The 15,208-nt window shown below is 45.8% G+C and overlaps 2 protein-coding genes across 2 annotated transcripts; one reads left to right on the top strand and one right to left on the bottom strand.

Moving 5' to 3' along the window:
- The first annotated feature begins 1,470 nt into the window (after nt 1–1,470).
- LOC125522222 (peroxidase 1-like) lies at nt 1,471–2,709 on the top strand. The gene is made up of 2 exons (XM_048687308.1): nt 1,471–1,737; nt 1,857–2,709. Exons 1-2 carry the CDS (start codon nt 1,531–1,533, stop codon nt 2,622–2,624), a joined length of 975 nt encoding a protein of 324 aa, XP_048543265.1. The 5' UTR covers nt 1,471–1,530; the 3' UTR covers nt 2,625–2,709.
- A 2,294-nt stretch (nt 2,710–5,003) lies between these two features.
- Nucleotides 5,004–7,251, bottom strand: LOC125518659 (aspartyl protease family protein At5g10770-like). Its single transcript, XM_048683483.1, has 4 exons — nt 7,086–7,251; nt 6,346–6,535; nt 5,865–6,252; nt 5,004–5,750 (listed from the first exon to the last, which is right to left on the bottom strand). Exons 1-4 carry the CDS (start codon nt 7,249–7,251, stop codon nt 5,004–5,006), a joined length of 1,491 nt encoding a protein of 496 aa, XP_048539440.1.
- Nucleotides 7,252–15,208: the final 7,957 nt, after the last annotated feature.

The following is a 15,208-nucleotide window of genomic DNA, read 5'->3' as shown; positions in this document are numbered from 1 at the left end:
ATCATGGCAAAGAAGGAGATGAACAAGAGGAAGGAGCAAGAGTAGAGAGGATCATGCTCATGGACGCGAGAGGGGTTGATGACATGTCAAGATATTATTGAGGGCTCACTCGTGGAGAGAACTTGGCTTCCAAAACACCAAGATCGATATTCCATGATCAGGATAGTGGAAATGGGAGTGTGTGATTTATGTTGCATGTGGTCGCTTTTTAAGAACTGTGTTGGATGTGTTAGGTTTTGACCTTTGTTAAATATGTTGGCTTTTGGATGCTCTTAGTTATTGTTTTTGGTTGAATTCTTATGTGATTTAAATTTCAAATGTTGGGAGGAAGGTGTCCCGGTGCGTGTGTGTGCGCGCGCGCGCGTGAGGGGGGGGAGAAGAAGAGATGGAATGAGATGACATGTGGGACCCAGATCCACCTCAAGCATTTGTCCACATATGCATGCCACATCAGCTTGACAGACGGGTCCCACTCGTCCGTTGTCAAAACATGGTAAGCCCAAGACCAGTGCAATTTGTAACCAATAGGCCTATAAAATAGTGGTTTTTTGAAGAAGAAAAAAAGGTGTGGTAGCAAACTTACACCGTAGCCCAAAATATGGTGGGTTTTTTCTTGTAATTTGCTTGATCCTTCCTCATCTCTTCTCAGTTCTCGCTCGGTCACCCCTTCGTCCTTCCTCTCGTCTCCTCTAGACACTTATCCTGCCGATAGATATCCTCAACTGAAATTTGTGGTTTCATAACTGGCTTTGCGGTAAAGCTCGATGCAATGACGTTGTAACGCCTGTTTTATCAGGCAGCGAATTATAACCCTGTCTGTCAAATAACCAGTGTACATGCATATCGGTCTGCAGGTTGTTCCAAATCCTCCATGTTGGCGCGCAAAAGGCCAAACGGGCATGGTCAACCTACCTGCCAATGCTGCGGAGAACGTGCATCTTTCGTAACCTTCACGTACGTTACGGGACGTGCCATTGAAATCCGCCGCATCACCCAAGAATTCCTCCTCGTCACAGAGCTATACTACTATTCCCTTGGCGACGAACGGCCCAAATCATTGGCCAGCCACATGGAGGTTTATTCCCTTCGTCTATTACTGTACTCTGATGTTCCTTTTTTAAGTCGAAGATAATTGCCTTCCCGTCCGCTCAAGCTAGCTAGCTCGGGCAAGATGACATAGGTACATGTCATCCTGCTGTGATGGACGCGGTCACGAACTGGCCGGCGTCTCTGCGGCGTCTAATTTGTTTCGCGTCAATGCTTCGTTGCATAATTTCTTAACCACGTACATAGCTGGTGGTAGCTAATTGAGGTGGAACCGTGGAAGTTAGCACATGCGTGTATACGCAGAAACAGGGTGTCCGTCGCACAGATGCATATCCACCCAAGTACGTCTACTACGTAATCAGCGGTCCTCCTAACACATCTATAAATACTGGGAACTGCAAGGACATATCAATCCGTCCACATTTCATCGAGCTTAGATCACTTACCAATCTACTTAGTAGACATCCTTGCTTCTGAAGATTCATGGCGATGGGGTCTTTCCTGATCCCTATATCCCTGCTGGTTCTCGCCGCGAGCTCGGCCGTGGCCCAGCTGGAGATGGGATACTACCGCAAGTCATGCCCGGACGTGGAGGCGATAGTCCGCGAGGAGATGGTGAAGATCATCTCCGCCGCGCCCAGCCTCGCCGGCCCGCTCCTCCGCCTTCATTTCCACGACTGCTTTGTCAGGGTAAGCACATCTCTCCACACTTTGCGTTCCATTGATCATGATGGCTTTGCGCACTTGCACAAGCATGCATGTCCGTGTACTGATGGATGATGTACGCAAACGCGGAACGCCACATGCAGGGCTGTGACGCGTCTGTGCTGCTGGACTCCACCAAGGGCAACCTGGCAGAGAGGGACGCCAAGCCCAACAAAAGCCTGCGGGGATTCGGCTCCGTGGAGCGGGTGAAGGCCAAGCTCGAGGCCGCATGCCCGGGCGTTGTGTCCTGCGCCGACGTGCTCACGCTCATGGCCCGCGACGCCGTCGTCCTGGCCAAGGGACCCTCCTGGCCCGTGGCACTCGGCAGGAGAGACGGCAGCGTGTCCACTGCCACGGAGGCGAGCGACGAGCTGCCACCCTCCTTCGGCGACGTCCCTCTGCTCACCCGGATCTTCGCCTCCAAGGGGCTCGACCTCAAGGACCTCGTCGTCCTCTCCGGCGCGCACACGCTCGGGACGGCGCACTGCCCGTCGTTCGCCGACCGGCTCTACAACACCACCGGAAACGGCCTCGTCGACCCGTCGCTGGACAGCGAGTATGCCGACAAGCTGAGGCTCAAGTGCAAGAGCGTCGACGACAAGAGCATGCTGTCGGAGATGGATCCCGGCAGCTACAGGACCTTCGACACCAGCTACTACCGTCACGTCGCCAAGCGCAGGGGGCTCTTCCGCTCCGACGCTGCCCTGCTCACTGACGCCACCACCGAGGAATACGTCCGGCACGTCGCTACCGGCAAGTTCGACGACGCGTTCTTCAGGGATTTCAGCGAGTCCATGATCAAGATGGGCAACATCGGCGTGCTTACCGGCCGTGATGGAGACATAAGGAAGAAATGCTACGTCCTCAACTAGAGAAGCTAGTAGCGGATTAATGCCGTGGAACAAGTGTCTGTTGAAAATTGGGACCAGATGGTGTATCTTAATTTGTCTATTGTTACTGCTCGTGTTCAGAAATATACTAGTATATATGACACAAAAAAAAGAAATATACTAGTATATATGACACAATCTTAGAGAATTAAACATGGTATTTATACAAGGGAAATTATGTAGTAACAGAAATTAATTTGGAAACGGCAACATTTTTTAAAGTTTTGAACAATTAATGAAAAACTCAAAATAAAATAAAAATTCTAAACATTTTTCAAGAAATTCAAATATTTTTTAAAATCTTGAAAAAGAAAACAGAAAACCAAAAAGGAAAGAAAAGAAACAGAAAACATAAAGAGAAGAAAAGAAAAACAATAAAAAACCAAAAGTAGGACGGCCCATCTTGTTTAGCTCCTTGTGCGAATCCCCGACTATGCGGCAAATAGAATTTTCATACAAAAGAAAAAGAACCCGTGAAAAGTGAACTACGGGACAACCATGCGATCTGGACTATTGCTAAGCACGATCCAACGTCTAGCAAGATGAAATCGTTGTAAGAGGTCGTAGATAACTCCCTTTTACTTTTTTAATGAAAAATGGCAGAGCTTTTACCATTGTTTTGGAAGAAAAAAAATTAATAGTACATGCCATCAACACTTAGCTGTGAACAAAGAAAAATGTGGACTGGAATCAGCTATGACTTCCCGCAAAAAAGAAAAAGGACCATACACGTGCAGAGGAAAACAAGCGTGAGACAGTGTTGTATCATCATGAGGTATTTACGAAAAACTATCACATTTAGGGCTAGAGTAACAACCTAGCACTACTTTCTGGTCAGAGCACGAGGAATTGCGCTTAACGACTGATGGAGAGTATTGATGGTCAGATTTGCTCGTAAAAATAGGGAAACCGACAGGTTGGGCCCACCTATCAGGATGGCATGGCTTGTTTACATGTACATTTTGCTGAGGCGGAGATGGGTCCAACCTCTTATTCCGTCAATGACTCGGCCTTTATATTCTTCCTAGGTTTATTTTTTACTTTTCCTCTGTTTCTTCATGGCATTTTATCAAGCAAGTCGTGTGCGGGGGTGTCGGCAGTGTGCTGGAGCTTAAGTTTGGCAATGGTGGAGCTGAGTGGAGGAGTCGTCTGCAGAGAAATTCCACGCGTAAGCGGAAGCGGCTGGCTGAGGAGTGATGGCAGCACATGAGGGTGGGCGACCTGCTCGATCTGGAAGCCCAAGCTCCGGATCCACTCCTTGGAGCGTCGTCGCTCCGGGCTCCGATCTTGAGGAAGTAAGACAGTTAGTGGGCGTTGCGCTGAGCCATGGTAGACAGCGAAGCCTTGGAAGTCGCACCTATCTGTGATCAGGACAGGGAGGCTCTGGAGGTCCACGTCACTGGCAAACAGAAGAAGGCGCTGGCTTGCACCGCAGAGCTCGCGCACTCGGAGTTCGTGCTCGCTCTCAACCTTGCCAGATAACTCCACTAGGCCACGGTCTTCATGGCGTGGAACGACAGCCCCCCGACAATGGAGCGGCCCGAGGCGGAGAGAGGAGTTACGGGCATTCTGTTCCCAGCGGATGAACCATTGAGGTTGCTCATGGCAGGCAAGACGCGGTAGTGCGGGAGCTACTGCTGCATGACATGGTGTGGGAAGCCACGCTTACGAGAAAAACTACCCGCTAGCACTCCATGGAGAGGCAGACGAGCTGCCGCTGCACTCTTTCCACCGAGAGGAAAAGTATTAGCGCCCAAAAGTTGTTCGATGAAATGCCTCAGAGAGAGAGAGAGAGAGATGTGAAGAAGATGACCATCTAGTTCTTGATAGGTGGGGTCACGTCTCATTTGACACATCAGTTGGTCAAAAGTTTTTAATATTCTTCATGTCAGCCTGACAAGTGGGGCCTACTTGTCAGTTCCCCTCTTTCCATGAGCAAATCATACAATCATTGCTCTCCGTTAGGTGCAAAGATGGTGTGGTTCCTCATGCCTTGACGAGAAAGTGGTACTAAGTTCCTTAAATATGACGATTTTCAATAAATACCCAAATTGCGATCAGACGAAGTAGACACACGCTCATAAAAGAGCGTGAGATACGAGCAGCTCTTCAAATACGATGCATGCATGCATGCATGCATGCACGACACATGATAAGACGGGACACGTGGTCGGCTGTGTAGGTGACCGAGAATTCTGCTCAAATCAGCCGGGTGAACACGAATGTTTTCGATATGCAAAGGAAGCAGCCACCGCTTCAACCCCTTTATTCGTAGTTGGAAATCAAAAACAAAGTAAAGGATACCGACACCCGCGGGCACATTGGGTGGCGATATGCATCGCTCACTTTTCTACCACGAAATCAGCAACTCAGCGGAACAAAACCAATCTTCTCGGCTACGACATCGTAGATCACCTCAGCAGAACGCTGCTGAGTGTTGCCGATGATGGAGAACTGATCCGTGGGATCGCTCGACGCGAACGCGAAGCAACCGATGGCCGGGTGGTCCACATAAGGGTATATCATGACCCCGAAGATGTCGATATCGAACACGGCTCCATCGCTGAACTTGAAGGACATCCCTGGTTGGAAGATCACGCTCTGGCCAGAGAAGTCATAGCACGTGTCGAGGTCTTGGAAGGGTGGCGCCGGCTTGTACCCCTTCATGGTGAACTTGAACCGGTCGCGGAGCAAGTTGTAGGCCTGCGCAGGGATGTACGTGAACGTGGTGCCGGAGTCGAGCAGGGTGCCCTTGCTGGTGAACACGGATGGCGGCACCGGCAGGACGTAGCCACCAATGTCGATGGACACGAGCTCCACGAAGTAGAAGGATGGGTACTGCGGCTTCTTTATCATCGCCGTGTACTGGACCTTGCCGATGTCTGGGGCGGCGCCAATGCTGAGGAACCCGGGCCTCGTCATGTTGTGAGACGGCAGACAATAGGAGAAGGTGCCATCGAACGAGGAGGCCGTCTGCGAGGCCAGCGAGAGCTGGCCACGGCCAAGGCCAAGCAGCCCGTTGACGCTGCCAAAGTCACCCAGGTTGGTCGTGCCGCATCCGAACGGGAAGCTGGAGAACTTGCGCGACGAGGAGAACGTCAGCGTCTCCTGTGAGAGTGCGCCAGACGTGGATGAACCGTCACCATAGTTCACGTTGTAGAGGCAGGTGGTGCCATTGCACATGCCACCGGCTGCCGAGCACTCTGGCGTACCGCAACGCACGACGTCGTAGGTCGAAGACTTGGTCGGGTCGAAGAGCGGGTCGTTTTGCTGGTAACAGTGGCCCGTGCACGGCTGGCACTGGACCCACGAGAGGTCGCTGCCGGTGTCGAACAACAAGGCAGATGGCTGAGATGGCGTGCCAAAGCCAACGACGACGACAAACTCCGTTATATTGAAGCCGCTGGTCCCCGGAACATCCGGGATGGTGACCGACGGCCCCTCCGATGGTGCAGCGGCCGGCGGGAAGTATATCGGAGGGAAGGCGATGGCTGGTGATGGAGGCATCCCCTCTGATGGTGCTGGATTTGGCGGGAAGAACATAGGAGGGAAGGCGACGACTGGTAACATCGGAGGCATGCCATCTGCTGGTACTGAACCTGGCGCGGGGCTTGGCGGGAAATAGGTGCCCGGGTGGTCTGGGATGCTGATAGGAGGCAGGTCCGCTGATGCTGGAAGCGGTGTGGGGCTTGGTGGAAAAAACAGTGGAGGGAAGACGGTGGTTGGTGCGGGGGTCGGCGGGAAATACATGGGAGGCATGGCCGAAGGGTAAGACCTTTGGTGGATGGTGCTCAGCCGGGCTCTGTGGTGGCTAAGGATGCCGCGCTTGCGTCCCACTTGCTCGCCCGCGCCACAAGATGGATGGATGGTGAACTTGTTGCGAGAAGTCTCGTCTGTCAATCATTTACATATCACATGTTACAAAAACGTATACGTATTGCTCTTTCTGTAATAACGGTAAAAAATGCATTTGAAAAAGTAAATGTCTCTTATTTTTAGAACATTCTAAAACCTATATGTGCCTATATTAAAACGTTGGCATGTTCAGAAAATTATAATACATGTTGTGATCCACTGGATGGACATATATAGTTGCATAGATATGGTACACGTACTCTAGATACAACTTCTTTTCTGTGGTCAAGCAAATTTGTTTTTTTTCATAGTGTTACATAATGTTTCATTAGTTTTCTGGTTTCAAAGTGTGTATCATAATAATGCATTGTTTACCACCAATAAGAGTGCCTTGTTTCATAGCAGATTTGCTGGTACACAATAAAACACCAAAATACACTCTGAAAAAAGAAAAAAAAACTTGGAATATTTTCAAACAAGACAAATTGTATCAAAAATCAGAAAACGCAGCACACTTGTTTTTAAAACAAAGCATCGGCACTTTGTACGGTACTTTCACACCTGGACGTAGTACACCCCGAGCCATACCTGAAAACGAGGAGGGATCATAGCACTGGGCTCGTGCCTTGGAGCCGACCACCTGGTCGAGGCTGACGGAGAGGTAGCGGGTCGGCCCAGCCGCCAGAGCGCCGCCGCAGAGGAGGGCCAGCACCAGCAGACCGCCGTAGAGCGACGGCAGTCGGGGCGACGCCATTGCAAGCACAGCTCAAGGTATTTGTCTCGCGCCGGTGAATGAATGGAGCGGCAGTGATCCGAATCCTTATATAGGCGGACGCGGGGCATCGTGTCAGGTCCGACATGATCACGGAAAACAAAAACAGGCGTGGCCGTTGCCAAGGCCTGCGCCTCGAACGAGCTGAGCAGGAGCTTGGCTGCGGCCTCGGCGCGATGGATCCGATGAGGATGATGCAACCCATTCCGTCCAATAGGTCGGCTGATGCAACCGATCCCGTCGGATGGGTCGGCTGATGCTTTTTTTCGCTTGTAAAACTATTACCAGAGCAGCTTGCCGCACGGCTGGCTAGCGAAAACACACTGTGGATTAGGTTCTCGGACACCCTTTTATATATCCATCCAATTCTGCATCGCGATTCATGCAAGTAATTTTCTCTTTTTTTTCGCTCTCATGTGAAACAACATATGAGTTTCAAACTTTGCAGCACAACAAAACACTCTAACTAGAATGTGGGAAAAAGAAATTCAGGTTTTTTCCTGCATCATAAATACTAAAAATAAGATTTTTTTAATCAACATATCTCATTTTGTATATATTTATGTTGGACAAAAAACTGAAAGTTTTATAATTATAGTAAGATTTTTTTTGTTGTCGTGCAAAGTTTGATGTTCATATATTGTTTTGTTTTGAAGAAACAAAAAAAAATTTCATGTACTAAGTTAGTTGTGTAGCACGGATCTCAAAGCAACATTGAAGGGTAAGGATAAGAGGAGTTCAGAAACCCGAGCTCAAAAAATTCACGATCGGCTATGATGCGTGGTGCCCTCCTTTCCTTCCTTTCCGCTTTGCCTTTTGTTTTAGAGTGTATCATTTAGGGGAATACAAAGATGATCTGGTGGATCCATGAGCTACATATGTCGTCGAATGTCTAGGGTATTGACCATTCTAGCTAGTCTATGTGCCTCACCGTTACTTCACTACTGGAATCAGCTTCTTTGCCGTCCGCCATGGCGGACGACAAAGGCATGGATCACGGATGGCAAACTTCTTTGCCGTCCGCCAGTAGACGGCAAACTGTCCGTCTGAACACGTGCCAACAAAGGCCTTCTTTGCCGTCCGCTTCCTGGAAACGGACGGCAAAGGATTGTGCCGTCCGCTGTTGGTGGCCAGCAAACGGCAAAGATCATGGACGGCAGTGAGGTGGGGTCAGAGCCGTTAGGGGTTAACGGCGTGCTTTGCCGTCAGCCAGCAGACGGCAAAGAGCACTACCAGGAAAATGACTATAGCTAATATGAACATTAATGACGCACCATGTATGTGGTGCGCCACTGCTATATAGAAGTGGCGCACCAGATACAGGTGCGCCATTAGTGTCCTCATCACTAATGGCGCACCACACACACGGTGCGTTATTACTAACAATTTTTTTCAAAACTAGTAATGTCGCACCAGGGTACAGTGCGCCATTACTAGTTCAAACTAGTAATGGCGCACCACAGCCACGGTGCGCCACTACTAACAATTTTTCTTTTGCAAAAGTAGTAATGGCGCACCACGTAACAGGTGCGCCATTAGTAACCAGGGTGGGGGGCGCGCCCAACCCCTGGGCACGTCCCTGTGCCTTATGGTCATCCCATGGGGCCCCCCTGACCTGTTCTCGACGCCAACCTCTCCTATAAATGCCAACCTCCAGAAAATAACCTAGATCGGAAATTCCGTCGACGGAAGCCTCTGTAGCCATGAGAAATCAATCTAGGCCCTCTCTGGCACCCTGCCGGAGGGGGCCATCATCACCGGAGGGCATGGAGGAGGATCCTGGAGGGGCCATCATCGTCATGAATGCCAAGGACCAGAGGAAGAACCTCTCCCCATCCATGGAGGAGGCCATGGAGGAGGAAGCACATGGGGAGAACCTCTCCTCCTCTCTCTCGGTGGCGCCGGAGTGCCATCGGGAGGGGAATCATCGCCGCGGTGATCGTCTTCATCATCGCCATGGTGATCGTCTTCATCATCATCACCATCCTCATCTCTTTTACGCGGTCCACTCTCCCGCACCCTGCTGTAATCCCTACTTGAACATGGTGCTTTATGCCACATATTATGATCCAATGATGTGTTTCTATCCTATAATGTTTTGAGTAGATATCCTTTGTCTTTGGGTTAATTGATGATCTAGATTGGTATGGGTTGTATGTTTTATTTTGGTGCTGTCCTATTGTGCCCTCTGTGTCGCACAAGCGTGAGGGATTCCCGCTGTAGGGTGTTGCAATACGTTCATGATTCACTTATAGTGGGTTGCTTGAGTGACAGAAGCATAAACCCGAGTAAGGGGGTTGTTGTGTATGGGATAAAGGGGACTTGATGCTTTAATGCTATGGTTGGGTTTTACCTTAATGATCTTTAGTATTTGCGGATGCTTGATAGAGTTCCAATCATAAGTGCATATGATCCAAGAAGAGAAAGTATGTTAGCTTATGCCTCTCCCTCATATGAAATTGCAATGAAGACTATCGGTCTTGTTAACAATTGCCTAAGACAATTCCGCACACCGATCCACCATTATTCCACACTTGCTATTTATAATATTTAGTAATATATTCTAACTTTATGATAACAACACTTACTTTTATGTTTTAGCTCTCCGATATCATGTAAAGTTATCCTCTTCATACCCAGAACGTAGTTTTATTTTTCGTTTCTAGTTGTAAGCAAACGTTCGGTGTACGTAGAGACGTATCAGTGGTAGATAGGGCTTGAGAGAATATTGATCTTACCTTGAGATCCTTGTGGGTTCGACACTCCATACTTATCACTTCCACCTTTGGGAATTGCTACGATGATTCCCTACACTTGGGAATTATCAAGCTCTTTTCTGGCGCCGTTGCCGGGGAGCAATAGCGTGGGGTTGATATTCTCGTGTGTGCTTGTTTGCTTTCTTCACTAAGTAGATTTTGTTTTTCCTTTTTTGTTTCTATTTAGTTATGGGTGAAACATACAAAAAAATTAAAATAATGAAAATACAAAAAATTTACTTGCCTCTCATACCTAAAAAGTTTTTCAATAAGAGAAGTGATTGGAAGGTTATGCATTGGAGAAATGAGGGTCGACCTTGAACACTTGTGTTCATGATCATGGAAAAAATGTAAAAAATTTCATGGAAGCTTCTCTGAAAATAATTATCCCCTTGTATATATCCATTGTATTATAAAAATAATGTGACAAGACTTGGTTTTAGGATGATTAGATTGCTTGTTTACTTTGTGCAGTACAAAAACAGAAACTTTGGCTGTAGTGCGTGATTTTACATTTTTACTAGAAAGTCAAATGGGTATGAAACTTTTTGCACATTACTTCTGTACAAATTTTTCAAATTTTCATATTTTTTAGAATTTTTTGGAGTTACAGAAGTTTACTAAAATTCCAGATTACTCCAGTCTGTGCTGTTTCTGACATATTTTGTTTTCTATGAGTTGCTCGCTTATTTTGATGAATCTATGGGTAGTATCGGGGGGGGGGGGGTATGAACCATGGTGAAGTTGAAATACAGTAGATATAGTTCTAATATGAAATTGGAATGAGTTTGCAACAGTACCTAAAGGTAGTGATTTGCTTTATTATACTAACGTATCTCACAAAGTTTTTGTTAAAGTTTTGTGTGGATGAAGTGTTCAAAGAACGAGGAGTTACCGATGTGAGAAGAATAAAGAGAGGCAAGATCTCAAGCTTGGGGATGCTCAAGGCACCCCAAGTAAATATTCTAAGGATACTCAAGCATCTAAGCTTGAGGATGTCCCAGTTGGCATCCCATCTTTTTTCTTCAACAATTATCGGTATACCTTAGTTTTTGTTTTGTTCACATGATTTGTGTCCTTTGGCATCCCATCTCTTTATGTTTCAATTCTTATCTTTTATGTGAGCATCATTGAAATTATCATGCCTAGCTAAAAGACATTAAAGAAAAGCGCTTGTTGGGAGACAACCCAATATTTACCCTTACTGTTTTTGTGTGTTCTAAAGATTAAGCCACTGTATTAATCATGTATTATAGCTTTTGTTTCAATAAAGTGCCAAGAAAGACCTTTGGGAAGACTTGGGTGAAAGTTAATGTGATCTTGCTGTAAAAAAACAGAAACTTTGCGTTCACGAGATTAGCTGTCATTTTTTTTAAAGAAGAGTGCGATTGAGTTGATTATTTTTTCAGAAGATTAATAGACAAATTCCTCACGTCCACCAATTTATTTCATAATTTTTGGAGTAGCAGAAGTATGGTTGGTGTTCAGATCATTACAGATTGTTCTGTTTCTGATAGATTCTGTTTTCATTGCATAGTTTGCTTGTTTTCTAGTTTCTATGGCTTATATTTCTCAATATAAATTGTAGAAATGATATGTTACAGTAGGCATTGTGTGAGAACAATTATGAACCTTGTCTTTGACAGTACCAAAGTGAATGGTTTACTCTTTATCATTCTAACCTATCTCATGAAGTTCCGTTAAGTTTTGTGTGATTGGAGTTTTCAAGCTTTGGGAGAGATATCGATATGAGGAGAATAAGGAGTGGAAAGACCCAAAGCTTGGGGATGTTGGGCAACGCGGTAATTTCAAAAAATTTCCTATGCACACGCAAGATCATGGTGATGCATAGCAACGAGAGGGGAGAGTATCGTCTACGTACCTCGTAGACCGTAAGCGGAAGCGTTATGACAACGCGGTTCATGTAGTCGTACGTCTTCACGATCGACCGATCTAGCATCGAAGGTACGTCACCTTCGCGATCTGCACACGTTCGACTCGGTGACATCCCGCAAACTCGCGATCCAGTAGAGCTTCGAGGGAGAGCTTCGTCAGCACGACGGCATGATGACGATGATGATATTGCTACCAGAATAGGGCTTCGCCTAAGCACCGCTACGATATAACCGAGGTGGATTATGATGGAGGGGGGAACCGCACACGGCTAAAAGATCAATGATCAACTTGTGTGTCTATGGGGTGCCCCCTCCCCCGTATATAAAGGAGTGGAGGAGGGGGAGGGGGCCGGCCTCCTAGGCGCGCCCCAAGGGGAGTCCTACTCCCACCGGGAGTAGGATTCCCCCCTTTGCCTTGTTGGTTTTAGGAGAGAAGGAAGGAGAGGGAAGAAGGAAGGAAAGGGGGCCTGTCCCCCTTCCCAATTCGGATTGGGCTTGGGGGGGGGCGTGCCCCCTCCTTTGCTTCTTTCCCCTCTCTTCCACTAAGGCCCAATAAGGCCCATATACCTCCTGAGGTGTTCCGGTAACCTCCCGGTGCTCCGGTATAGTCCCGTTTTCACCCGGAACCATTCCAATGTCCAAAGATAGGCTTCCAATATATCGATCTTTACATCTCGACCATTTCAAGACTCCTGGTCATGTCCGTGATCAAATCCGGGACTCCGAACTACCTTCGGTACATCAAAACACATAAACTCGTAATACCGATCATCACCGAACGTTAAGCGTGAGGACCCTACGGGTTCGAGAACTATGTAGAAATGACCGAGACATGTCCCCGGTCAATAACCAATAGCGGAACCTGGATGCTCATATTGGTTCGTACATATTCTATGAAGATCTTTATCGGTCAAACCGCATAATGATATACGTTGTTCCCTTTGTCATCGGTATGTTACTTGCCCGAGATTCGATCGTCGGTATCTCAATACCTAGTTCAATCTTGTTACCGGCAAGTCTCTTTACTCGTTCCGTAATGCTACATCCCGTAACTATCTCATTATCTACATTGCTTGCAAGGCTCATAGTGATGTACATTACCGAGAGGGCCCAGAGATACCTCTTCGACAATCGGAGTGACAAATCCTAATCTTGATCCATGCCAACTCAACAAACACCATTGGAGACACCTGTAGAGCACCTTTATAATCACCCAGTTACGTTGTGACATTTGGTAGCACACAAAGTGTTCCTCCGGTATTCGGGAGTTGCATGATCTCATAATCATAGGAACATGTATAGTTATGGAGAAAGCAATAGCAACAAACTAAACGATCGTCGTGCTAAGCTAACAGATGGGTCAAGTCAATCACATCATTCTCTAATGATGTGATCCCGTTAATCAAATGACAACTCATGTCTATGGTTAGGAAACATAACCATCATTGTTTCAACGAGCTAGTAAAGTAGAGGCAAACTAGTGACACTCTGTTTGTCTATGTATTCACACATGTACTAAGTTTCTGGTTAATACAATTCTAGCATGAATAATAAAAATTTATCATGATATAAGGAAATATAAATAACAAATTTATTATTACCTCTTGGGCATATTTCCTTCAGGGGATGCCCAAGGCACCCCAAGGTAATATTCAAGGAAGACTCAAGCACGTAAGCTTGGGGATGCCCCGGAAGGCATCCCCTCTTTCGTCTTCAAAACTATCGGTATACCTTACTCGGAGCTATATTTTTATTCGTCACATGATATGTGTATTGCTTGGAGCGTATTTTCAATTTTACTTGTTGTTTGAATAAAATCATTGGATCTGAAATCTTGAATGAATAAGAACCCTCCCATGGCTATTTAATTATTCGACTACTCAATATTCTTCACTTATATCTTTTTGGAGTAGTTTGTCATATACTCACGTGCTTCACATATATCCTATGAGTAAAAGGTTGAATGAATTGAATATCATAAATCTGAATTTATATACGTTTCATATGCTTATAACATGGGGAGTAATGACTTCACACATAATAAGTATAGGTAGTAAACTTATTGAAAGTTAGCAAACACAGAATTGGTCACTTGAACAATTCATGAAAGAATATTGAAGGAAGAGAGATTTCACATATAAATATACTATCTTGGACATCTTTTGCAATTGTGAGCACTCATCAAAATATGACATGCTAAATGGTTGATCTTGGATAAGGAAGACAACTTAATGGTTTATGTTTTCCTATATCCGAAACGTTATATTGTCTTGGATCATCCAACATGTTGAGCTTGCCTTTCCCTATCATGCTAGCCAAATTCTTTGCACCAAGTAGAGATACTACTTGTGCTTCCAAACATTCCTTAAACTAGTTTTTCCATGAGAGTCCACCATACCTACCTATGGATTGTGTAAGATCCTTCAAGTAAGTTGTCATCGGTGCATGCAATAAAAATTGCTCTCTAAATATGTATGATCTATTAGTGCAAAGAAAATAAGCTTTATACGAACTTGTGATAGGGAAGAAATAAAAGCGACGGACTGCATTATAAAGGTCTTTATCACAAGAGGCAATATAAAGTGACGTTCTTTTGCATTAAGATTTTGTGCATTCAACCATAAAAGCGCATGACAACCTCTGCTTCCCTCTGTGAAGGGCCTATCTTTAACTTTTACCTTCTACCCTTATACAAGAGTCACGGTGATCATCACCTTTCCTTTTTTACACTTTTTCCTTTGGCAAGCACTTTGTGTTGGCGCGATCTGGATATATATATATATATATCCACTTGGATGTAGGTTTTCATAAATTATTATTGTTGACATTACCCTTGAGGTAAAAGGTTGGGAGGCGAAACTATAAGCCCCTATCTTTCTCTGTATCCGATTAAAACTTTGAACCCATTAATATCACATGAGTATTAGCATTTGTGAAAGATTAAATGATAGTTGAGTATGTGGAGTTTGCTGAATCAAAGCTCTTACATAGACTCTTCCTGAAAATAAGATGAATTGCCATTGTTTGATGACTAAGAGCACGGTTTGTTAGTTCTCAAGAAAGTTTATGATCTATACTTTAACATGTGAATAGCTTGTTACTTGATCATGAGAAGTTTTATGAGTTGAGCTATGGTTATGATATATAATGATGCTATAAAAAGTGATTGGAACTATCATTGATCAAATTTATGCACTTGCTAGCATTCACACTTCATAAATTATTTCTTTTATCATTTACCTACTCGAGGATGAGCATGAATTAAGCTTGGGGATGCTGATACATCTC

Source organism: Triticum urartu, chromosome 7 (assembly GCF_003073215.2).
Source record: "Triticum urartu cultivar G1812 chromosome 7, Tu2.1, whole genome shotgun sequence".
Taxonomy (NCBI): Eukaryota; Viridiplantae; Streptophyta; class Magnoliopsida; order Poales; family Poaceae; genus Triticum; species Triticum urartu.
The sequence above is the reverse complement of the archived record's forward strand: the minus strand, read 5'-3'. Positions and strand labels throughout refer to the sequence as shown.